Source organism: Penicillium digitatum, chromosome 6, assembly GCF_016767815.1.
Source record: "Penicillium digitatum chromosome 6, complete sequence".
Classification (NCBI taxonomy): Eukaryota; Fungi; Ascomycota; class Eurotiomycetes; order Eurotiales; family Aspergillaceae; genus Penicillium; species Penicillium digitatum.
In genome coordinates this window covers 2180738-2204413 of record NC_089389.1, presented here as the reverse complement: position 1 = coordinate 2204413, position 23676 = coordinate 2180738, and the positions used below count along the sequence as shown (strand labels likewise).

Genomic DNA, 23676 nt, shown 5'->3' with positions numbered 1-23676 from the left:
GAATCAAGAGATTGAAAGCGGAGCCGTGGGGTATCGATTCTTAGCGCGCCGAGTGGGAAACCCCGTGCAGTGAAAATCCCTTTATACCGAATTAAGATAAAGTGAAATGTTAAAGGTTTTAGTAAATAATAAAAACTGTCTGATATGTGATAATAGAACAAGATATGCGTCTAGTCTTTTCTGTATTCAAGCTGTTAGTAGTCTGGTGAATCAGCCCTGGAGCGCTTAAAAAGACTACGAAAACAAGTTTCGAGAAGTGCCCGGATGCTTGAGGTAGTCTAACGTCATTTCCATATGCGCACTACAGTATCGCCAACCTCAGACGGATGTTTTAGTCCTAGAGATCGACAAGGTGGCAGTGGGAAGCTGTGTGACATCATTGAGGCATTGAGGAGCTGAGGGACGACGAATCCAAGTCGTCGGGAACCGGGCAACTCAAAGCGAATACGACTGCTTACTCTATTCAGGAGTATCTAGAAACGGACTGGATTTTCCAACAACATGCAGCAAGATATACGATTCAAAAACACTGACCCACCCAGAGATGGCTCAAATTTGTCGCAGTGACCTCCTAGACTCAACGCTCTCGAATAGGAAAATTAGACGAGGCCAAGCTGGAGGACTTCCTTTTAGCTCAGTTTGCCGCCATGCAATGGGTTGATTTCTATAAGACTTCCGGGGAAGAGAGGTCCGATATTGAAGGCTTGATTTGAAGGCTACTCATGGACGAGAAAGGGTTATTTGGGATATGGATACGGCTGTATGACATTGAATCTATACGGGGTCTCGGATTGGCATAGGTATCGAAGACGGCTTTTTTTTTTCATTGACCGTAAGCGCCATGCCTGTATGTCATGCTTTTAAGATCCAGGGATCGTGGGCCACTTCTACCCATATCTAGCGGCGACGGTGGGGTTACAATGTATTTTGTAAATTGGGAAATTCAATAGCAAAAGCCAAAAGATGTTCGGTAATCACACGTTAATGTTAACAGGGGTGGGTATCTCAATGAGGCGAGAACGCTGGATTTTCTGCAAAGATGCGCTAGGCGCATGTACATACCAATTTTTTGGTCGAGCCTTGTTAGCTTGCCAGCGTCGTAACATTTAAACGCCCTGGTACAGGCCGCGAGAGATGAGGGACACCTCCGGCGTTTCCTCCTCCAACACGGCGATAATCTCCTCCCAAGCCTTTTCTCGGAGTTCTTCTCCCTCGAAGCCAGTAGTCAGCGCAGCTGACTCACTAAGAAACCATTAGCAATGATGACATTAAAACATGGAGAAAGAGAAGTCGTACTCAAGAAAACCCTCACTGCGCCAGCATTTTCCCTGTGATTCAACTCCCAAGAGAGTCGCACTGACCAGCGACCGACTTCCCTGTTCAGTAGTCCGCGCGAACAATTTGTGCATAACCCAAACAAAACATTTCTCCCACCAGTGGTTGTACTGGCGACCCAAAGCCGAGATACACAGCCCGGGGCTGACGGAATTAACAACGAGGGTATGAGTGCCGTCGTCATCGCGCGCCATATTGGCGATAGTCTTGATCACAAATTCAAGTAAAAGTTTCGAAATGCCGTACTGCTTGGGACCCTTGAAGTTGGCCGGGTCGTTCACGTGAGCGAGCAGCGAATCATCGGTGCGGACGCTTTCAGCCTTGACACGAATGAATTGTTGACTTGAAACAACAGTCAGGTGTGCGGGATTTCCGGCATAAGAGCTTTTCTTTAGCTTGGGAAGCAGAAGTAAGGCCAACATCGAGGTTGAGAGTGTGTTGACTTGCAGAGTCTCTTCCCAGCCCTCAGGGGATTGATGGTATTCTCGGTTCCAAAGACCAGCATTGAGTAAAGCGATATCGACGCGGTCCAGCTCGTGATTGACGCGTTCAGCGAAGTCTTTGACACTTTGGAAGCTGTTCATCTCGAGTTCCCATACTTTGACCACATTCCGTCGGTTAGTGGCCTTTTCGAGGTCAGCTTTGGCCTTGTTGCCTTTTTCAACACTGCGAGATCCGATGATGAGAGACTCGACGCCGAGATTGAGCATTTTGATGGCTGCTTCGAAGCCAAGACCCGAGGTGGCACCTGTCAAAATGACGATCTTGCCAGCGAAGGACACACCTTTGGGATCGATGGGAGGGGTGTACTGCATTTTAAGAAGGCGAAGGAGGGCTGCCATGATAAATGTCTTAATTCCAAAGCTTGAGAAAAGAAATTCCAGTAAACAAAGTCCTAAGCGTCCGAGGCGCGTCTGATGGTGATTTGGAGAAAAAGAAGCCGATAGAGGTTATCGATAGTGAAATGCGATAAGGATGCGATAAGGATGTGCGATTGGCGGTACACATGGAAGGCAACGACATTGAAGGCAGTGTGCAACTACATACACAGAGTACGTTATCTATGTATGGATGCTCTGTGCTGCAACACGCAAGATGAAACTACAGCAGGAACTATGCCTGTATTACCGTAGATCAAATTTTGCCGACTACAGTCCGCCTCGTTCATGACTTTTGCCAGAGTGCCAATCATAGATACCAAGATGAACAGGAAGGAAACATCACCGTGTGGGTATGATAATTATATGATACACACACATGCGAGTAAGATGTGCTTGTAGTTTTTTTCTAAATTTTTCCAAAACGAAACCTCATACCATCCACTCTTCCCCGAAATTCCTTCCTCGCCCATATCGGCCCGTTACCCGACATCGTCTCACTAACCCTCTCTGGAAAGTATCTACAGTACTTCTCGGAAGCTTGGTCTTGTGACAACAGCCAAGGATACCTCTGGTCAGATGCATCCCCTGGGAATCCAAGAAAGAAACGACACCGAGAAAAGCTAGCCTGTCCAAGAGACTGTTCACTCAGGTGATCCATGGCTAGCTCAAGTCGAGCGATGATGTATGACTCAGCAAGAAGACTTGCGAAGGTGGCGATGCTGGACGGGTTCTTTGGTTAGACATGATCCGTGTCCATGAGAATAGAACCAATGATTCCCAACACGAGGATAGAAGCGAGAAGAGCTTAAGAACACGCGTTGACGCTGCGCCTTGAAACACACGCAGTTGGCTCGGCACTGTGCTATTTCCGGGTAGAGGGGCAGGCTCCAGCGTGCGGTCTGCCGCACTGCGAGTGTGCTTTTTGAATACTTTTGCTATAAAAATCTCACCCTGGTGGTTGATTGCTTTGATGACCATGTCTCTGGAGTTTGGGCTTACAAGGTCCTCTGCTGGAATTGAACAGTTTTACATAACCAGCGCCGTGAAAAGCCCATCCAGGTTTGGATTCTCGGTGATAACATCCGTGGTGTTGAAATTGTTCCAACTGATTCACGGGTCTAGAGCTCATCTCGCAGATGACTTGTCAGGGACTGAAGGATGGTCATCGGCAATATCGAAACCAGACAGCTTGAACCGTACTATAGTTTCGACTGTTTCGGCTGTAATATAGGTCCTCGCACTTATATTCGCCACGAAATAGCTTTGGACATTTCCCCAGATATTCAAGATTGCGGGTTTGTCATTGTAGTTGTTGCTGTTGCCGCATGAAAGCACACTAAATTGCCCGGAAAGGCATAGGAAGTTGGGAACAGCCAGCGAGGAAGTCCGAAAGAAGTTGATTCCTGTGCTAGGCACAAGAAAATTGAGTTGGTAGATCGAGTCGTTGCCATAGATGAAGTTTCATCATAGTAGGCGGCCCGTATGAGTATAACATGCGGGAGCTGCTCTGAATGTAGGCATCTGAATTTCTTGGAACAAATTCTCTGTCTCAGTCCTAGACAGGAGCACATCCGTGGAAAGCTCGGGGAGTGCAAGATCATCATTAGTCCAGCGGGGGAAATTCATTTTTTTCTGCTGAATTCTTGGCAACAAGCATGCTGGAGCTTTTCGATCCGATCCTTTTCAGATCTAGAGGTGACGAGGATTGGTTGGAATTGGGTTCAGCGTGCAGCATTAAAAGCGAGTATCCCGGATAGCAGATCAGCTGAAATGTGCGATTGAGCATCGCCTCTTTCGTCGTGTCGATATAGGTTAACATGGATGTGTTCTGAATCAGCTTGCCAGGGCTAATCTCGGCCAAAGTGAACAAGATGCGCATACTGTCCCGGGAAGTTGTATTATCACATTGACCAGAAGTGAACCTCGCAATGTTGGGGGGGGGGGGGGGGGATCTACCTAACGTTGCATCCAGGGTCGAGTTGCAAATTGTACAAGATGGAGTCTACAATTTGACCCCCTGGGTTTGCTATTGCATGAATGGTGATCCTGGCCCACTCCATTTGTCACAGCCCACTGTTTTATGTCAATACTTGCAGTTTCGCGGCCTGAGTCTGCCATCAGACCATCCACGGGTATCGTAATCTTGCAATGTGTGAGAAGACTTGGGGCTGAAAAATGTTGAAAGGCAAAGTTTGCAATGGTCCCGTTAGGATAAGTGCTGTTCTTCAAAAGGACGCGGTTGAGGATATCCATTGCCCAAGCCCTAGCAGCATCGAAAGTGACGAACTTCGGACTGAAAGTATACGAGAATTGAATTGGGACCGATCATCAATGTACTTGAACCGCTTGCAATGAGAAAAGGCCAGTCGAGTCAACGTCTCACCTGAGCGGGATCCCAAATTACCAGGTACCTTCTTTTCGGATGAAGAATGTAAAGATGTTTGATTCAATCTATGTATAGACCATCGCAACATCTTTCTCTCGCGTTGCACCCTGAAAGCGTTGGGATGTCTCATCCACCGCGCAGATGGCGGGATACCCAGGAACAAACATTGCAAACAAAATCAGTGTATGATTGAGTTGGGGCCACTTCAACATTTGATTTGATACAAATACGATCAAATGCAATTTATATCAGCACTCCATCTTTAGCAAACTGTCCGAGCCCCTGTTCTACTCCGAAGTCGACTTGCTGCTTCCCGCAAACATTAGCCCAGCCGTCGCCGGAGCGAATTATTAATCCATCCCCTTCCCGGACCTCGGGAAGGTCGAAAAGTGCAGTCAATTAACTCATTGAAGCGCACTTGGCACTTGTATACTTGATATGGCCGCCGTTGCACAAGGACATCAGGTCCATCCGGACGGTCGGGCATGGAAGAGCCATTTCCCCAAGGGTGATCTCTGGGTATTTGGTTATGGGTGAGTTCACTCAATGTTCAGGAATGGTGCCATTAAGGCGTCAAATAACGAATACTGATTATGTATACAGGAGTTTGATCTGGAAGCCGCCTCCACACTATGGTATGTGGGACTGCAGTGTGAAAGTGCCCAATGGCGGCATTAAAATGAGACATCGTATATATGTCACATGTGATCAGAGAATCAAGCAACTAACTAGATCGTCTAGATCAGCGCATACCGGGCTACATTAGTGGCTACGTGCGGCGTTTCTGGCAGGTACGTGAACTCTTCACTTGAGCGCAGGGCTTTATAAATACCCACACCTGAAATCACTATGCTAACATTATTCGCATTGTTAAATGATAGGCTAGGTATGTCGTTTACTGTGCTCAATATGCTTCAACATACAGACACTTTCATTTAAATCTACTAAGAATCACAAAGCACTAACATGCTCCCAAAGCACCGATCACCGCGGCACCCCGGAGCAACCGGGCCGAGTAGTCACCGTAATTGAGCGAACCTTCTGGGAGACCTTGGACGATCCGGTACGTTCTATATTTGCGCCTATCTCGTACAACAACATCAACCTAATTCCCCTAGCTCGCCCACCTAGAATCCGAAGCATCCTCCACAGGCAAGGTCTGGGGCGCAGCATACCACATCCCAGCATCCCACGCCGAAGAAGTCCACGACTACCTCGACGACCGAGAGATTGACGGGTACAGCGCGCACTACACGCCATTCCATCCTACAGTGGATATTGAAGGAGCCGACGGCACGTCCGGCTCGCCAATCATTTGCATGCTCTACGTCGGCCAGCCAACCAACCCACAGTTCCTGCGTAACGCAGCTGAGCGCGAGCCGCAGAATGTGGCACAGGTTATCAGTGCTGGGCATGGGCTGAGTGGGAAGGGTTCTGAGTATTTGTTCTTGCTGGAGAAGGCTCTAGAGGGTCTTGGACTTGGGACTGCGGATGTTCACGTTACAGATTTGGTTAAGAGGGTTAAGGCTATTGAGGCCGAGGGGCTTGCGGAGGCTGAAGAGGAGGAGGCAGGACTTAAGGTTATTAGGTCTTTGGAGGGCTTGGCTGAAGAGTTTGATCGTGAGAACGGCCGTGGGACGATTGAATGAAGTGTATGGGTGAAGGCTCTATTAATGACTGAAGATTTTTTGGTACGGAGTATCCGTTGATTGCATAGTCACCTAGTAGAATGTAAAGATCCGGAAAGAAGTGATTGAAAATACAGTACATCTGTTCGCTCTTCGTCGAAAGATGGCGGGAAAAACTGTTATTAATCTCTTGTATAAACGTCGAATCAGACCACTGCAACAAGACTACACAAACTGTCAACACTCCTGCTAGTTATGTATGCTTTTGGCAGTAGGAAATACGCCGTTCTCACACTGTGGAGTGCATCGATCTAGAGATAACTCTGATTTTGTCTAGTCTTGTTATAGAGCACTTTCAGGCATCTCTTGCTAGTTGTAGATAATTTTTGTTTTAAGCTTGGGCGGGAATGACTGTTTCTACAAGGCATGGATGCCCAACAGGAGATGTGTATCGCGTAATAACTGATCGCCCGAAACAAGAGAACATTAGGTAGAAATGGAGGGCGATGCCTGGTTTTCTCCGTTAAGAAAAATATCGTGGTCGTGGTACATAGTTCGGGTCGTCACTCTTAGCCCATGTTGGCCCCGGAGATAGATTCACTATGCTTTAATCTCCATCGAATCATAAAGCAGAAATCGCAGATATAAGACCACATGGGCCACTCTGCACAAGAGAGAAAAAGGACCTCAGAGGTTTGTAGGCGAGATAGGGTGAAAACGCAACCGTGTGAAGCCTCAGAATCCATGTCCAATAAATCCCAACCTTGAACCAGAAGCCCAAGTTTGTTTCGTAGCAAGTCGAGCGCGAAGAAAACTAACAACCCCCCCCCCCCCCCCCCCCCCCCCCCCTGTGACCAAATTCCATAACTAGGGTAGCACCCCGCTGTTCCCCAAATTCATCTTCCACCACTTTCCAGTCGTCGTACATCGTCACTTCTTTTATTGCTGAAGAAGAAAGGCGCATTCGGAGGAACTGAAGAAAAACTCAATCATCTGCTAGTGACCGTCTTGGGGAGCCTGCTCGTGGTTGTGCCCGCGCCAGCCTTTCGATGTTGGTTAATGTCGCGATCAATTTAATGCGAAAACTTACCTCCGCCACCGCCGTACCCGGTGTTTGGGCCACCACCTCAATAATTGATGAGCAAGCTAACCAACTATGATTAAATCAAACGAACTCACCATAACCGCCGGGGCCACCTGCGCCGTAACCAGCGGGACCGCTGGGAGTGTAGTGGTTGCTGTAACTACGATTGTAGCCGCCATATCCACCAGCGGCAGCGCCGTTGTTGTACCCGCCATTGTTGTAGGCAGCATAGCCACCACCAGCACCACCAGCACCACCCTGATAGCTAGAATGGGGCTGAGAGTTGTATCCACCACGGCCGTGGAAGCCACCTTCGGGGCGTTGGGGGCGGTCAAACGCCTTGTCAACGCGAATGACCCGTCCGTCAAATCTGAACAAACGTATGAGATTTTCCTTAAACTCAGGATGCGTGTGAGGTTGGATGATTACTCTTGGTTATTCATGGCGCCCAAAGCAGAGTCTGCCTCGGCGTCAGTAGCAAAGCGGACAAAGCCGAAGCCCCGGCTGCGCAAAGTCGCACGATCCTTCACGACAATCTGTAACCAGTCAAGTCAGGAGAAGCTCAGAAAACGTGGAGATTCGTTTGGTCAAGAGATACTGACAGCTTCTTGGATCTCGCCAAATTGCTGGAAACCCTCGCGCAAGGTGTCATCGCTAGTATGCCAAGAAAGACCGCTACACTCCACCGCAGCAATGATTAGCCTGGTTCCTACCAGCACAAATCTGTTCTCGGATAGAGATTACACACTGAACAAAGAGCTTAGACATCGTGATAAAGGCCTAACAGAGGGAAGCTCGAAGAAAAGACAACTCTTGAGCTGGCTTGATCCAAGGACGAGCAGATGAAAGTTGAAAGAAAGGAGATGATCGAAAAGAAAAGAAGGATTAAAATCGGAATCCGTCCGAACTGCGAGATGACAGGGAGATCCTAGCGATTAAGAGGCGAGTAAGCATCCAGTCCCGTGTAACACTCAAACCGCGTTAGGGCTTCTACACAGCCGGGAATTTTTCCACTGGTCGGACGCCAATGGAAAGTCCACAATGACCGATATCCATTGACGCTTACTGTTTCTTTGTCTACGAGTTTTACGAGAGCGAGTTAATTCCGAGTTTAGCCTCAAGAGTTCTCCAAGGTGGGGGAGAGGGGAGACCGCAGAGATCAACATGCCAGAGCCAGGCTCACAGCCCTGAACCGTGAGCTGATTCAATTACGGGTCGTCAGACTCTCAGCAATCAAGCAAATGGTACCCGAGACTCCGTTTGGATTGGTGGCAACCAAGGGCAACGGCTGATGTACCTTTGCTTCCCCCTCACTTGGCTGAAATGTGAAAGTTTCTACCTTGGATTTCATAGGGTTGGATTAGCACCTGGATTTCAAGACTCTGTTGCGAATCCGTTTACAGAGTAGTACTAAGGCAAAGCCGTACTTCTTGTCCACCAAAGTCCGGATAAAATTCAATTCGTGAACGCATCACTATTTTGGGTGGACTCTCCACGCGTGGACTGTGGAATCTCGGTAGTATCTGCGTACCTCACAGGTCTATGCATGATTGGTTAAATGCCTGGTTATGCATTGTAGATTTTTCTCCTCATTCGGTCGGGAATTGCCAACCATAAGAAGAGGATAGGCTGGCAATGGCAATGCAGACTGAGATCTGCATCCAATTACCGCCATGGGCCTAGCCTCTCGGGCCTGGCCACTGTCAGTCTCCAAAAGTGATTTTGCGCCTGTGTGCCTCCGAGTAGATGGGCAGTGCCCCCTAGACCCACATGCGGCTTGGGCCGTGGGCCGCGTGCTCCGTGCTCCGTGCTCCGTGCTCCGTGCTCCAGATGCCGGGAGCGGGAAATGGCGACAACTAGCACAAAGATAACGTCTATAAAATGTCAACAACCTTCTCTAGTTGATGGAAAAGCAGGTATGGGAGAATAGCACCAAAGCCTCTGAGTAGAGCAAATTCCCACATAGGGTTGAAGAGAGAACATCAAATGAGCAAATGCTGGGGATTTTTTTTTTTTTTTAAGAAAATAACGAAGAAACACTGAAAAGATAGGATAAGGACGAAGTTGAGATGGTCGCTCTTTCTTCGGCGGTGAATGGCTTTGGATGCTTTCAGATCACCTTGCTCTGCTCAGTGGCCCTTCCTCTACTTCTTTTCTGCAGCTACGACCCAGTCTTAGAGGGGAATTTCCTTTATGGAGAGCAAAGATCCAATTTATCAGTGGCTTTCCTCTGTGGAAGACCAGGAACAAAGGCGCCATCAAGATGGAGATATGATGTTGTCACAAGAACTACAAAACTTCTGCGCTGCCAGAGCATTAGTTCAGAACCAGGAACAAGTGAAGCACACAGATTTAGCAACGGGCATAACACGAATCAGCATCCCACTTGAGATGCCTGACAGCGTGGGCGGGAATGGCCTTTCAGCTAGCAGGAAAAGAGATTCAGGTCACCTCAACGAAACCAAAGCACCCTCCGCTCACGCAATCATGCCAGGAAATGAAAGTCAAAAGAGATCTCGACATAGTTACGAGCTTAGGCCTAGATACAAGACTCGCGAGGATCGGTACGAGTACAAGGGCCCATCATCGGCTGCGGATACCCAATCACAGTCTTACAAAGGAAGAGGCAAGAAATCCCGGGGCAGAAGGCACACCATGAATGATGACTTCCATGCAATCAATGTCACAGGAAACAGATTGACGGTGAGTAGGCTTCTACAAATTCTCGTTGCACGTCACTGATTCCAGATAGCTGCGCAGCAACACGAACCTGGGTATCTTCAGCAAGGGACGATCTTCTCTTGTAACGAATCGCCACGGAAATACCCCGTCGACCGGTCTTGCAAAACCTGCAGCAACCATCAAATCTCAAAATCTTGTCACAGGATCTGATCTTGCTTTTTCTGAGATGAACTTTCTGTCTTGGAGAAAGAACCTTAGCCCGTATCCTATTTCGACCGCCAGAGAGACTCTGGATGGACAGAATGAGAGAGAGTGCCATCTTAAAAAACTCCAGTTTGATGATCCTGCCAATGGCTGCAAGCTTGACATCTCTCACCCAAAGAACAAATTGCTTGACGTTTCAGTCACGCCGTTGGCCACATTTGAAAAGGCCTGCGTCAGCGAGATTTCCCCAGTTCCCAGCCGCTCTCGAAGGGCTTCCCCCATGCCGCACAATAAGAGAAGGAAGATCTCAAAACAATCACCATCTATTCCATACACTTGGATGGCAACTGAGGACGGCAACACGGAGCAAAGTGATGCCCTTGAACAACACCTGCTGAACCTGTTGCGCGTCGGAGTATACCCCCCAGCGCTATGTTCTGAGATCACAAATACTGTCGGGGCCAGACGATATTGGAGTCTCGCTGAATTATGGGAACTGTTGGAGGAGAGAAAGACAGCATGGTCAAACGAAGCCGACAACAAAAAGGGAGCTTCTCCCGAAGCCACTCCACATGAAATTCCTGAGACTTTCATACCAGACCATTTAGAAATTGTCAATGTCAGTGTTACACAGAATGAAATGCCCAAACAATCCCCAGATTCCAATGTCGCCTGTGAAACGGCTCACAGTGTGAATATTGATCGACTCCAACAACCTTCAATTCTCGAGCAACAGCAAGACGGAGCACATCATGCTTCAGACAAACCGAGCTGTCTAAATCTCCAGGCTGCCAGAGTGTCAAACAGCCCATATCGTTTCAAGGACACTTTGAATGGAGATCAGTGTGAGCCTTCCCCTCAGGAATCGCCAGAGAATGCAATCCTTTTTCCCGCATCCGTGCCAGAAGTCAAACAGCCGCATGTTTCGGACATCGAATTTTTTGAGCTGGATCGATTCGATGATGATGATGTATTCTATCGCACGTTGGATGCTGCTTACGGTGCCATCGTGCACCCTGAAGTTGCGGCAGAAGTTGCATCGGACTTACAGCAGTTACTTGAATCTCCCGAACTAAAATTCAATGAGCTTTCGCATTGTCCAGCGTCTGGCATTCTTACTCGACAGGAAGATGCGGGAGAGCCCGAGCATTTAGCAACGGTCTCTCAAGACATCAGCCAAGACCGGCATGATGAAAAGCCACCTGAGTCTTTTTTAAAACACGAAATATCCACGAATCATTGGAAGGATTGTTGTGTTGACGAAAATGATGATTTGCCCTGGCTCACTACTGGATTCGGTCGGTTCCAACCGCGTGCGTCAACTGGAATCGATGTGCGACAGAGTCAACCTCCGGAATTAGCTGACTTCTGGCGACAGAACAAACTCTATTGATCTTGATTTTTAAATTGGACAGTCGAAAGTGTGACTGGCAAGCTTGATCATATTTACATCAATCATCAACCATATGAGAGCAAAGTATTGCCAGCTTCAGGTACATCCCTAGCTAGCTTGGGTTCAGCTGTCAATAAAGATTGTGGGGACCTTGAAATCCGACATAGTATGCATGTAGGCAACCTCTTTTTCGAATTTGTATGATCAGGCGACAGCCCAAGGTTGATCCCACACAATTCAACTCGGGGCCCTCAACATTCTAGACAGCTTGCAAGTCAATAATCGTCTAGGGGGTACACTGTTGCGCTGGCTTATCACTGTTGATGAGGGTTGATGTATTCATTGGGTATATAACATTCTTGGCCAGGGAAAAGAAACACATCATCGGATGGCTCAAATCCAAATGCGTGTCTCTATTCAAGCTAATTATGGAGTGGACTTATCCACATGTGCCGCCGTTGGATGAAGAACAGTTGCGAACCACGGGAGATCGAAGGCAAGGGAAGACGACACTGGATTTGGTTCCAGGTCCCCATGCGACGCCAGATACAACCAGCGCAAGAGTTATTATGAGTTTGAATTTGACAAGGCATTCTAGTAGCTTTTGGACCGTGAATATGTTGCGGAGTCCACGAAAATAAGGCAGGTCGGTCTTGTGTAGGGATTCGAGCGCTGAAATGTGGGGGTCGATGGCATGCTTGATTAAAAAGGCATGCAAAAAAATGCTTACAGGGTGATTCGGACTGTAGTCTATTAGAGTGTCGCAGCCGCCTGGATCACACCCGTTGCCTTGAATGCGGCAGGATTCCGCATCACCACCTCAACCGGGTACTGCCACTGCATGAATCGTGTCCAACCTAAACGGCCAGCCAATTAGCAACTTAGACTTTCAGAAGGCAAGTTTATGAAGCTTGTATGCATCACATACTCCAATATGCGCATCGTCGCCCCAGGTATTTCCCAATGAAGGGTACCAGGACCATACTCAGAAGCAACTCCAGCTGTTCAATGCTCTCCTGCCACTCTGCCTCGGCATCAGAGGAATATTCGGACAAGGTATCGAGGTCGGACTCGGTTGTAGATTCTGAAGGGAGGGAGGCGAGCTCATCGTCGGACTCGGAGTATGAGTTCTGCCGGGAGGGTACCATGTACGCGGACATCGAGAAGGAGGGATTCGAGCTGTCTTGAGAAGGGAAAGACATGATAAAGATTGTTGTAAAGAGTGATGCGGGTGAGCAAAGGAGGGGGAAGTGATATTGATCAAGCAGCGGCCTGCCTACTGCGGTTATACGTGAATGTAAGAGCAACCAGTGGACTGTTTGCCTGGTTCGACCAGCACCGCCGAGTACCGTAATCATCAACACGTGACTTCGTAATCTGGTGACTCAGTTGAGGGTCACGTGCCAGTACCGCGACTACAGAATCCCCTTCAGGCCTGGCGATATCAGATTCCAGCGATAAAAATTTGCCATCTTACACTCTTACTCTAGGTCTTCGAATTCGCAACAACCTAGCCTCCCCTCCAACAGACTGTGGTGGAGTAAATAGCATCTTTGAAGCCTCAAAACATGGCGGACGCTGTACGTCACACCCTTGTCTTTTTACCGACCCTCCCACATTTTCTTTGAACACAATATCGACCCCTCGGCCGCCAACCACAGTGATCAAGAACACGCATTGTTGAGCCCGGGATCAAGGACTGGTACTTTTTCATTAAAAAGCCAGGCTACACGATTTTTTCTGCCCCTTTTTCTTTTTCTCAGAACTAACACCGCTTTTTGCCGCTCCGCTCAGGAAATCGAGACCAAACAGCGCAAATCGGTCGCATTCAGCGAAGGATCGGTCATCATGGATACCAACGGCCAAGTTACAGACGCCCCCCCGGCTGAGAAGCCCACAGGCGGTATGCCAAAGCTCTCCGATTCCAGCATCAATCTCTCGGGTGCCTTTGCCTCAGCCTCACTGACAAATTCTTGAATCTACAGAGAAGGATGTCGACGAGGTCACTGAGATGTTCAAGGGTCTCTCAAAAAAGAAGAAGTCATCCAAGAAGTCTAAGACCACCGAGGCTGGCGATGACGAGGAAGCCCCCGCCGCCGCCGATGGCGAATTCGATCCCTCCGCGCTGAAGAAGAAAAAGAAGAGCAGCAAGTCTAAGAAGGTCGACCCCAATGACTTCGATGCCAAGCTTGCTGAGGCTGGTATTGCTGAGGAGGCTGGCGAGGATCAGCCCGAGGAGCTGCCCGAGGGAGACCTCGAGGCCGGCACCGGTATCTGGGCACACGACGCCACACAAGCCATCCCCTACTCGCTCCTCGTCTCCCGCTTCTTCTCCCTCATCGAGAGCCACCACCCCGACCTTCTGTCCAGCGGCGCCAAGTCCTACAAGATTCCCCCGCCCCAGTGCCTGCGTGAAGGTAACCGTCGCACCATTTTCGCCAACATTGCCGATATCTGCAAGCGCATGAAGCGAAGGTTCGCTATGCTTCCCCCCCCCCCCCCCTCCCCCATCTATTCATTGTAGTATCCCGTCTAACTTTCTTTCTCTCTCATTAGCGAGGAACACTGCACCCAATTCCTGTTCGCTGAACTCGGTACATCAGGCAGTGTCGACGGTAGCCGTCGCCTGGTCATCAAGGGACGATTCCAACAGAAGGGTATCGAATCGGTTCTGCGTCGCTATATTGTCGAGTACGTCACATGCAAGACTTGCCGCAGCCCCGACACCGAGCTCAACAAGGGAGAGAACCGTCTGTATTTCGTTACTTGCAACTCCTGTGGATCCCGTCGTTCCGTCGCCGCCATCAAGACCGGTTTCCGTTCCCAGATCGGTCGCAGAAAGCGTGTGGGCTAAGCGGATGGCGCTTTGCTGGAAATTTGCGAAGGAAGGGCTTGTTCTTATCTCTTTCTTATGGTGTGTCATTTGCTAGAGCCTTTGCCAGGTGGAAACAAGGCACTGTTGCTTTTTTTCTTCCTACTCTGAGGGGCTTGAGATGAGGAAACGATTTGAAGAAGAAAAAAAAGTTTCGCGTGAAATGGACTGATGTCACTAAATTTTACCTTCGAGGCTGTATGCTTTGCATCTAGTTGGATGTTTAGGATGGTGGTAAAGTCACCCACTCCTTTGTGGTTATGTTACATTTGCTTCAACCCTCCGAGGGACTGCCGCTATGGTTCTGATCTGCTCTTCGGCAGATAATGGGTGCCGCATTATCCAACTATTTGTAAAAGTCTTCTGCTCAGATAGGTGTGAAATCTGTCCATCAAAGTTTTTGAGCAGACACAAAAATCTTCAGGGGGCATCAAGTACTTCTTTAGGACTTTCTCTTGCAATGACCATAGCGCAGGCTCGCAAGTTGAAAACTCCGACTTGATTGAAAATTCGACGGTAACGCTGCGACATAAGTAGAATCGTTCCACATCAAACATGCTGATATCAGATCAACCGCCTGTAACATGACAGATTGGTATAGAATGGAGACCTGCTCGCGACTGGGCCGACCTTCGCCCAAGGTACAGAGTAATCACACAACAAAACGATATCCGAGTCGGAATGGGAAGCAAATTGAATATCACGGAAATAAAACCAAGCACTGAAATTCCAACTGCACATCGCTGGATCTGGCCTACTGGGCCAGGGTGCCCAAACCAGGGTGCTATCACCCACTAGCGGTGCTGATCTTCATCTGGGCAGCAAAGGCGTTGAGGTTTCTGGTTTGCAGATATACAGTTCCCGGGCCTTTGAATTTGCAAGCCAGTCCTTCGCCAGAACTGAAACTAGAAAGCAGACCGCCAGAGGCAACCCGCTCAATATCGTATTTGCAGTTCCATGCAACAAGGTGGCCATTGTCAATGAAGTAAGCCTCCCCTTCCACCAGCTGTTTGATAAGGTATATATCAGTACAGGAATGACAGAACGGCAGGATGAGGTGAAATTACGTCTTTCTTGATGATTGCTCCAAAGCTTTGCATCCAGAACAACCCCTGGCCCGTGAACTTGTAAACGAAGAACCCTTCTCCAGAGAAGAACCCCTTGCTTAGATCCTGACGCTTGTACTCATGGCAAACACCAGAAGTGTGGGCTAGGAAGGAATCCCGTCCCACATTCCATTTGTCTCCCGGATTGATCTCATGGACGATGATGTCTCCCAGGATGGGGGGCGCAAGGAGTAGCTCACCCGGGCCGGTGTAGTGCGATGCCGTCATGCTACCACCGATAAGAAATTTCTTTAACGTGAATGTGATCCTTCCTCGTAGGGTTATTGTTGGTGACATTGAAATCATTGCACCTGTTGCAAGGTGAGTTTACTTGGACGCCAATGAACCCATGAGAGCAGAACATTGGACAATGGGTTTTATCGAACTCTTCTCTTACCTGGCCTAGCCGTCAATGGACACCCCATTGCCAATTGAACTGTCAAAACTGAGTTTGTATCTCGGTGGCTGATTCGGTAGCTGCCTCCATTGAATGTTCCAACATCATCCTGATTGTTCGATTGTACGCCGACAAACTTTCCATACGCCGGTGCACCTCCGGGGATCTTTTCCATCGTTACTGGAGATGTGGCTTGAGATGAAACTAAGAGCCGGCCCGGATACTGCTTTTGATCGAATGCTACCTGATTTCGCTCGACCATCTGATCAAGGGGTGGTGTACTGGCTGACGGGGGAGATGGATATTCCCCATTGGAATAGGAATAACCCTGTTTGTGTGGTGGTGGGCTGACTGGATAGTCCCCATTTATAGGTGTCTCCCTGGGAGGTTGAGCGAAGTAAGGTTGATTGCGTGTGAATGCTACTCGGGGCATCAGTATGACATTTCTTGTGGCTGAAGGGATATTCATTACATGTTTGAGTTGGAGGAGCTACACATTCAAGTCAGTCAGCATGTGCGTGGTTCCCCAGATTTGGGATCTTACCAGACATAGGAGGAGAAGGATAATCTTGTTGTTGTAACATGTTCACAACCAATTTCAACCCAGTGACCTTGAATGGAGATCAATTGAACTGAGCTGCTCAATGATTAGAGTGGGATTCCAGCTGTCACACAGAACACTTATGGGCTTCTCGGGTTGCGGGGTAGGAGACATGAAAGATGATAAAAAGTTTTCGTTAAATAAATCCGATCAAATTTTCAATAAAATTCGTTCCGAGGCAGATATAATTTTGAGAAGCATCAAGAGGGAGGGAAATCAGGGTTAGAAAAGCAGCTGGGAGGAACAAAATCTTGTGGCGGGCCATTCTTTATAAGGGCACAACTTCAACTCCGCACAAGAAGCCGCAAGGCTGGGATAGGAAGTGATGACCCGTGTGACAGGAAGGACCTACAGGCATAAGGTCGATTTTATTATGTACTCCCAGTCACACCCGACTACTGCATGCTCATCCTCGCTGAGCGCTTAGTAGCCCCCCTACGCAACTTGATAGGTCAGTTCCACTGACCACCCGACTCAACTAGCTATCTTCATTGGTCCCTATTTAATACACATCATAGAGGCCAAGAAGAAAGAAACTTTGTGAGTCCGATGACTGCGGGGTCGGGTTCTCCATGTTCCCGTTGAAGAGTCCGTTCAAAAATGAATTCACAAGTGGTGTGATCTTTCAATGGCTTCTCATTATGCGACTCCAAAGAAACCCCCTGTAGAACAGATATCCTTGGTCGCATCACTTCGGATCTCGAAGGAGTGGAAAGAACAAATCCTGACTGATGATTAGCTAGGAAGAATACAAGAATCTCTCTATCAAGGAGATCCTGGCGTGTGACCATTCAGCTAAAAACAATTATGGCTCTAGTATGGCTATGGCCTCATAGAACTTCATTTCTTTTGCCATATCCAGTGCCGTAAGCCCCCTTTCGTCTTTGAGATGAGCATCGGCCCCTTAATCTAATAGTAAACGAAGCACGGAAAATGAAAATTCACTAGATGCTGCCTGCATAAGTACAGTCTTTCCGCTATTGTTTTGAGCATTGATATTCGCTCCATGTTAAATCGATCTCTTATCGATTTAACATAACTAAGTTTCGTGGTCATTGACGAGTCCGGCCCTTCATTTACGGCCAAGAAAGCATTCAAGACCTGGTCACCCACGTCTTGATCACCAGGCTGTAGCCAGTATATCTTGCTTGGCTTTTCTGCTTTGAGATAGAACTCCTTTGAGGAACGTTCCATGATGAATGCGCAGAAGAGCATTCCAATAAACAGAAGGGTTGTCCCAATGAGATAGAATGGGAATGCGTATGAGTCAACATCATTGCCGTTTACCTGAAAATGCTGGAGATATACAAACACTGTGAGTGTAGCGTACATTGCAGTGCCTTGGTAGAGTCGTCAGTATCCTCTCGGGCTCAAAGACGGAGAAGTACCGACCACTCTGCAGTATACCACCAAGTCTTGCAGCACAACGAAACCACAATTGATCTCTCCGCTTGATTCCCTTATTCAATGACAGGTTAGGAATGTCCAGTTCAGGCAGTTCACTAGGTGAAAGTTTGCTAGTGCAAGACCAAGCCTTCTTTTCAAGGGCGTCTTTCAAAGTGCCAATCTTTGTTTCCTTCTCTCTAGCCTTATGATCCACTTCCTCCCAAGCAACTATCTCCACGATCTTAGGCAGACCAAAGACTCGTGTGATGCCGCCATCGTTGAACAGCTCCGCGGTGGATTCCGAGACGCAAGGAAGGAGGTCGATCTCGGCTTCGGCAGGACCTTCTTGTGCTCGTTCGATAAATGCCCTGAGGGAGGGACTTCCGCAGATTCTGATCACTGACACGACAGCAGTCAATACTCCTAGCGGTAAGAGGGCGAATATGACATTATCGAGGGTACTGATGGACTCGGAGAGAAATTGTTTGGTAAGTCGCTCGCCGAACAAGGTGATTAAAGGAGCCTTTGATCGAAACATTAGCGCGTCCACCTGGAGCAAGATCTAGACAACATTAGAATGCAAACACACCAAGTCTGTCGCAAGGTTCTTCGTGAACTCTTCCCAATCGTCAGCCTTGACAAGAGGAAATAAAGAGATGAAAATCAATTTCGAAAGCATTATAGACAACATCACATCATTAACATGTTAATCCATAATGAAACAGAGACCATACAACAGAAATGCAAGAACACCATCCAACAACAGCCAGAACGCGCTTTCTTAAAAGGACTCGCCTCCACTCTCCATCCGCCATGGGGGTCGGTTGCCGATCTCCACTCGATTCAGAGCGAAGCACAGAGTCCCCATGCTCGCGAGGCGCTCCCCCCCCCCCCCCCCCTGGCAGTACCATCACACCAACTAGCAAGACCAAGACCACTAACATCATGGTTTTATCTTGTCGGGGTCTGAGAGTCCCTAGTGCGGGTTGTAAGCGCTGGCGAGTGTCCCCGTTGTCACTGCATTAGCTGCGGCCCACATGGCGCTATACTCCGTCCATATCACAGACTGCGGGTCTAGATGGGGGCGTTTCTTCGACCGGCGCGTAACTCATCCTTGATACATCAATGGCCTAGGAGATGTAAATTTGTATTGGATGGCAATTATGCGGGGAGGGGAAGGAGGATTTTGAGTGGCGTAGAATAGCCTGTCGTCTGGACAGTATCGTGCGCTTTTTGGCACTTTCGCTTTTATATTGGGGCTGTGGGATGCAGGACTCTAATCGAACCCGGGGGGAAAAAAAGAGACCGATATATGTAGAACTAAAAAATGTGCGCTTTCCCCTGCACTAGAGCCAGGGGTATAGAACATGTCTGAAACCTACACGGCTCCGACAACCACATGGTCAACGGAATAACTTGGCACGATGGTATTCTCTGACTGTTAGAGAATGGTGGAGGGTTTATGAATTCAAAGGGTTTCATGTTGAACTCGGTGTTAAGATCCAAATCGAGTCCACTTTTGACCCGTTTATGTATTAATTTTTAGATCGGCTCATAAAAAGCAGATGGGAAATAAAATAATTGGATATGAGAAGCAAATGAATAATACAGAGTCCCGGAAACAGATAGGGAGTTGATAATTGTTAGCACTTGATGAAAATATTTATGGGAGCGGAGATTCCAAGACCTTGGCCTGATTTGGGTGCTTGACAACATCCGACCTTTGCAACCCCCTGTGTCTCCCGACTCTCCCAACTCTTAACTTTCTCACTCTCTTGTCATTTTGAATTCGTCTCCTTCAATCATTACCACCCGTGTTCTTTAACAATGGCAGCCCCCAGCGAGTTCGCGTCTGCCATGACCACCCGGTCGCTTCGCATGGTCCGGACGGTATGGCGTCCCGGCTTCCTGTTCCGGAAATACAATCCAGGTACTAATTTAACATCATCCAGGAACTGGAATTCCTCGCCGATGCATCTGTGATCACCCCCCGCCAGCTCTCCTCCATTCTATCCCAGCTACCCACCGATTCCGAGCCCTCTCGGGCGGTGCAAGTATCATCACCGCCGCCCCGACAGCAGGCACAGCCTGCGCCAGCTCAACATGTTCCTGTGCAAGCACAGCCTCCTCCAGCCCCCTACACGCCCTCATACTCGGCTCCGGTCTCACAAATGTCCAATGCGTCTATCAACGAGAAAGCCTATTCGCAGAATCACTATGCAAGCCAGCCCCCGCAGGCCCCGCCAGCTTACCCCCAAGTCCCGCCAGTTCTCGGCCTCGCCTCGGCCATGTATGCATATACACCTACCGATGCCGGTGACCTGGCCTTGCAGCCGCAAGATCGCATCCAGGTCACTGAGCACATGAATGACGATTGTATGATGTTCCCCTTTTAAATGGTGTGGTTCTAGAGCTAACGATCAATAGGGTGGCGTGGTCGCAACGAGCGGACTGGCCAGGAGGGTATCTTCCCTCGAAGCTATGTAAACATTGTGAGAGAAAATGCGGGTGTTTCTTCGGCCCCGCCTACAAACTATGGAAACATGCCTCTTGCAGTCAGCCAGAGTGGACAGCCTCAAAACCCCGAGGAGCCAAAGAAGAGCAAGCTTGAGGAAGGAGGCAAGAAGTTTGGCAAGAAACTAGGCAATGCCGGTGAGTCGTACTTAATCTGGTCACTCGTCATTTGGTTTCTAACTTGACTATAGCAATCTTCGGTGCCGGTGCTACGGTTGGCTCCAACATCGTGAACAGCATTTTCTAATTGTACGGCCGGGCTGTTCTGCCAGGCATTTGGCTTTTGTATTTACTCTTACTGATGCGGCGTTGGTGGGTTGAATTTTTGTTTCGAATGGCCCTGACTGGGCTCAATCGGCATCGCTTATTGGCGGGCTTGTGGCCATTGATCTCAGGGTCCCCAGTGTTCAAATGCTAATCAGCTCTTCATTGCGATACGATCCGGACTTAGGGTTACAAACGTATACTTATCTCGGTCAAGTGCCTTTCCTGGTGTTATGGATCACATCTGAATCTCTATAAGGTTTGACTCATCCAGCTACAAAGACCGCCTAGATAGGGTACCAGGTCGCTAAATGGAAGTGACACACAAGAGAAGCAGTGGAGATTCCGCTAAGAGTTTACTCCATGGTTCCGACATACGGCGAAAGCGAAAACGAAAGAGAACAGAGAGGATGAGTTGGTATTTGATATCACTTGTCTGACTGCCAACCACGGTAGTCGCATCGGATTTTGATCGGCTCTTCAATCCCTGGCCCAGTCTGCTGTTTGGTCATAGGCACGATCATCTTTCGCCGATATGATTGTCTAAGCCGTGATTGAGTGGCGGAAAACGCCCCTTGCATGTAGGCAGCGATGGAATTGGAGTTCAAGTTGCAAACTGAACGGCAATATAAGCATAGACCCTAGCAGTTCCATGATCGAGAACTCGCTCATAGAAGGAAATTGTTTGCTTCAAAAGAAGATTTGAGAACACCGCTACTTTACTGTGGACTTGTTGTCTCCTTAACCTACGTAGGGGATGGTATGTAGATTGAACTGTACAACTTACACAGCTTCATGTTGCTACATAGATATCACAAGAACGTTTTGGCTGCACAGTTCACACGTCAATTTTATGCATATGAAGGCGATTAAACAGGCGATCAATCAGGCACACTCTGTGCAAGAGACTTCCTGTTTTGAATCAGGGATTCTATATAGACATGCAAAATCCAACCAGACTATCCAGATGTGGAAATAAAGTATTTAACTGACGAGAAACGGAAATCGAAATCTAACATACTTCGCATTGAGATTGAGTGGAAGAAAAGTGAAAGAGTCCATAGGCCCAACTTGTCTCTAGGGCTAGCAATGTGGTGTAATGAGCAACGAGGCTAAGCCTATCCTGGTGCCCGATCGTGCACTCAGCCTCATCGTGGGGACCCATGATTGAAGACTCAATGTGACTCTTGTGCTTGCTTTGGGCACAATGCTGCTCCTGGAATGCCATTTGCGAATAGCGATTGGTTCATGAAGGCATGTTTCGTTGCCCTTCTTCTATGATATCAGTGACTAGGGCTGGGAATTTACACACAAGGCTCTATGACATCAAGTTGTGGGTCGAGTTAAATCATCGTCTTGCCGATGGTTTGAAGCGGACTATATGTGTCTGATCTGTAGATGCAAGTGGCCAGGGAGATAGTATAATTGAAAGTCTATTTCTTGCTTGTCTTAAGTCTCACAGTTGCCACAATGGCTTGAATGTGCGAAACGATCTTTATATAATTGCAGTGGCTGTGGCGATAATGGTGGTGGGGGAAGTACCGACGGATATAGCGAGCCCTCGGACCCCCAGCAAGCGCCCTAGAAAACAAAAAGCAAAGCTCTATAGAAAACAAACACTCAAGTGAAGCTGGTAGAAAATGGCAAAGATTTGAAAGATTTCAATATAAAAGAGAGCCGAGCCACAGGACAGGGACGCCTTTTGAGCCAGATGCACGCTAGTCCCAAGCCGGATTAGCGCAGGCTCCCTCCCTCGAGAAGCTTCTGTGTCATCGATATAAATTGCATTTCTCTCTTGACCCTCACACGACCAACGTCATCCCCTTTCACGCTCGGCTATCATTCCTACTCAACCACCCACACCAAAAACAAACTCCGTTCAAAATGTCTGACTGGGATAGCACCACCAAGATCGGCAGCAAGTTCCGCGGAGCAAGCGCTCAACCCCGCGAGGTTGTTGTCAAGGGCAAAAGTGCCCTGAACGCTGCGCAGCGCTCCGGTGGCGTTATCACCGAGAAGAAGTACACCACCGGTAACCTTGTATGTGAAATCTCTTCTGAAACCCAGAAAACTACTATTAAAGATTCTCTAACACACTCTTCAGAGCGCCAAGGCAGGTGCCCCCGAAGGCCAACACTTGACCAAGGTCGACCGCAGCGACGACATCGTCAAGCCCAAGACAGTGGGCCACGCTGTTGCTGATGCTATCAAGAGACGCCGCACGGAGGAGGGCTACAAGATGACACAGAAGGAACTCGCCACCAAGTGCAACACCACTATCACCATTGTCCAGGATTTCGAGCGTGGAACCGCCACCCCCGATCAAAAGGTCCTCGGAGCCATGGAGCGCGTGCTGAACATTAAGCTGCGTGGTTCAGACATCGGCTCTGAAAAGTTCCCCAAAAAGAAATAGATGGGGTTGAGTCGGTGTCCTTTACTCCTTCGGAAATGAGACCGGAAATTCCAAGTTTTCTGCATATGTCATTTTTTTTTTGCGCTCTATGACTGTCATGTTCCTTCTCCATTTTCATGAGACGTCACTTTTTTTTTTTTTTCTTTTTTCTACGGGTTTCATTTCTGCTGGTCGGATTAGCGCTGGCCTTGCATGGGAAACGGGTATAAAGAAGATATCACGAAAAAAAAAATTGTATAAATGAGATACCTCACTTTTTGATAATATCAACATGTTTCTTTGCTTGTAATTAGCATCAATGTCTCAATTTGGAGGTTTTTGTTGTTTTCATACCTCGCACATCATATGTGCACACAAAGGGGACTTAGCGTATGCAGGTGTTGGGGAAGATTAATATCCAAACATTGAAATCCTTTCTACGTACTCGGTACGTGGACAACTCCTGTCCTGATGCTCTTTTCGTACGAAAGGTTGTCTGGACGCACTTTGAAGATTTGCAAAGCTTAAAATTTTTGTCTATTTACCTGATT

The 23676-nt window shown here is 48.3% G+C and overlaps 10 protein-coding genes across 10 annotated transcripts; 5 read left to right on the top strand and 5 right to left on the bottom strand.

Annotated features, from left to right (window-relative positions):
• Positions 1-1106: 1106 nt before the first annotated feature.
• On the bottom strand, positions 1107-2177 carry Pdw03_5797 (Short-chain dehydrogenase/reductase family protein, putative; the record flags this gene model as incomplete). Its single annotated transcript, XM_014682788.1, has 2 exons — positions 1107-1242; positions 1297-2177. 2 exons carry the CDS (start codon positions 2175-2177, stop codon positions 1107-1109), a joined length of 1017 nt encoding a protein of 338 aa, XP_014538274.1.
• Positions 2178-5040: 2863 nt separating this feature from the next.
• Positions 5041-6251, top strand: Pdw03_5796 (Cation transport regulator-like protein; the record flags this gene model as incomplete). The annotated part of the gene is made up of 6 exons (XM_066101168.1): positions 5041-5135; positions 5206-5291; positions 5344-5393; positions 5484-5488; positions 5581-5665; positions 5721-6251. The coding sequence occupies 6 exons, from the start codon at positions 5041-5043 to the stop codon at positions 6249-6251; spliced, it is 852 nt and encodes a 283-aa protein (XP_065958108.1).
• A 975-nt stretch (positions 6252-7226) lies between these two features.
• Positions 7227-8082, bottom strand: Pdw03_5795 (Nucleotide-binding, alpha-beta plait; the record flags this gene model as incomplete). The annotated part of the gene is made up of 6 exons (XM_014682784.2): positions 7227-7273; positions 7321-7356; positions 7410-7684; positions 7744-7850; positions 7917-7989; positions 8063-8082. The coding sequence occupies 6 exons, from the start codon at positions 8080-8082 to the stop codon at positions 7227-7229; spliced, it is 558 nt and encodes a 185-aa protein (XP_014538270.2).
• A 1719-nt stretch (positions 8083-9801) lies between these two features.
• On the top strand, positions 9802-11593 carry Pdw03_5794 (ariadne RING finger; the record flags this gene model as incomplete). Its single annotated transcript, XM_014682783.2, has 2 exons — positions 9802-10017; positions 10067-11593. 2 exons carry the CDS (start codon positions 9802-9804, stop codon positions 11591-11593), a joined length of 1743 nt encoding a protein of 580 aa, XP_014538269.2.
• A 753-nt stretch (positions 11594-12346) lies between these two features.
• On the bottom strand, positions 12347-12795 carry Pdw03_5793 (uncharacterized protein; the record flags this gene model as incomplete). Its single annotated transcript, XM_014682782.1, has 2 exons — positions 12347-12450; positions 12522-12795. 2 exons carry the CDS (start codon positions 12793-12795, stop codon positions 12347-12349), a joined length of 378 nt encoding a protein of 125 aa, XP_014538268.1.
• A 366-nt stretch (positions 12796-13161) lies between these two features.
• Positions 13162-14447, top strand: Pdw03_5792 (Translation initiation factor IF2/IF5, zinc-binding; the record flags this gene model as incomplete). Its single annotated transcript, XM_014682781.2, has 4 exons — positions 13162-13173; positions 13388-13496; positions 13579-14068; positions 14150-14447. 4 exons carry the CDS (start codon positions 13162-13164, stop codon positions 14445-14447), a joined length of 909 nt encoding a protein of 302 aa, XP_014538267.2.
• An 805-nt stretch (positions 14448-15252) lies between these two features.
• On the bottom strand, positions 15253-16552 carry Pdw03_5791 (Mitochondrial biogenesis protein AIM24; the record flags this gene model as incomplete). Its single annotated transcript, XM_014682780.2, has 5 exons — positions 15253-15471; positions 15533-15882; positions 15969-16388; positions 16441-16458; positions 16513-16552. The coding sequence occupies 5 exons, from the start codon at positions 16550-16552 to the stop codon at positions 15253-15255; spliced, it is 1047 nt and encodes a 348-aa protein (XP_014538266.2).
• Positions 16553-17513: 961 nt separating this feature from the next.
• On the bottom strand, positions 17514-18634 carry Pdw03_5790 (Ankyrin repeat-containing domain; the record flags this gene model as incomplete). Its single annotated transcript, XM_066101167.1, has 4 exons — positions 17514-17546; positions 17650-17909; positions 17962-18478; positions 18545-18634. The coding sequence occupies 4 exons, from the start codon at positions 18632-18634 to the stop codon at positions 17514-17516; spliced, it is 900 nt and encodes a 299-aa protein (XP_065958107.1).
• Positions 18635-19782: 1148 nt separating this feature from the next.
• Positions 19783-20716, top strand: Pdw03_5789 (Src homology-3 domain; the record flags this gene model as incomplete). The annotated part of the gene is made up of 4 exons (XM_014682778.1): positions 19783-19845; positions 19908-20331; positions 20383-20607; positions 20661-20716. 4 exons carry the CDS (start codon positions 19783-19785, stop codon positions 20714-20716), a joined length of 768 nt encoding a protein of 255 aa, XP_014538264.1.
• Positions 20717-22617: 1901 nt separating this feature from the next.
• Pdw03_5788 (Multiprotein-bridging factor 1) lies at positions 22618-23146 on the top strand (the record flags this gene model as incomplete). The annotated part of the gene is made up of 2 exons (XM_014682777.1): positions 22618-22773; positions 22838-23146. 2 exons carry the CDS (start codon positions 22618-22620, stop codon positions 23144-23146), a joined length of 465 nt encoding a protein of 154 aa, XP_014538263.1.
• Between the last annotated feature and the right edge of the window lie 530 nt (positions 23147-23676).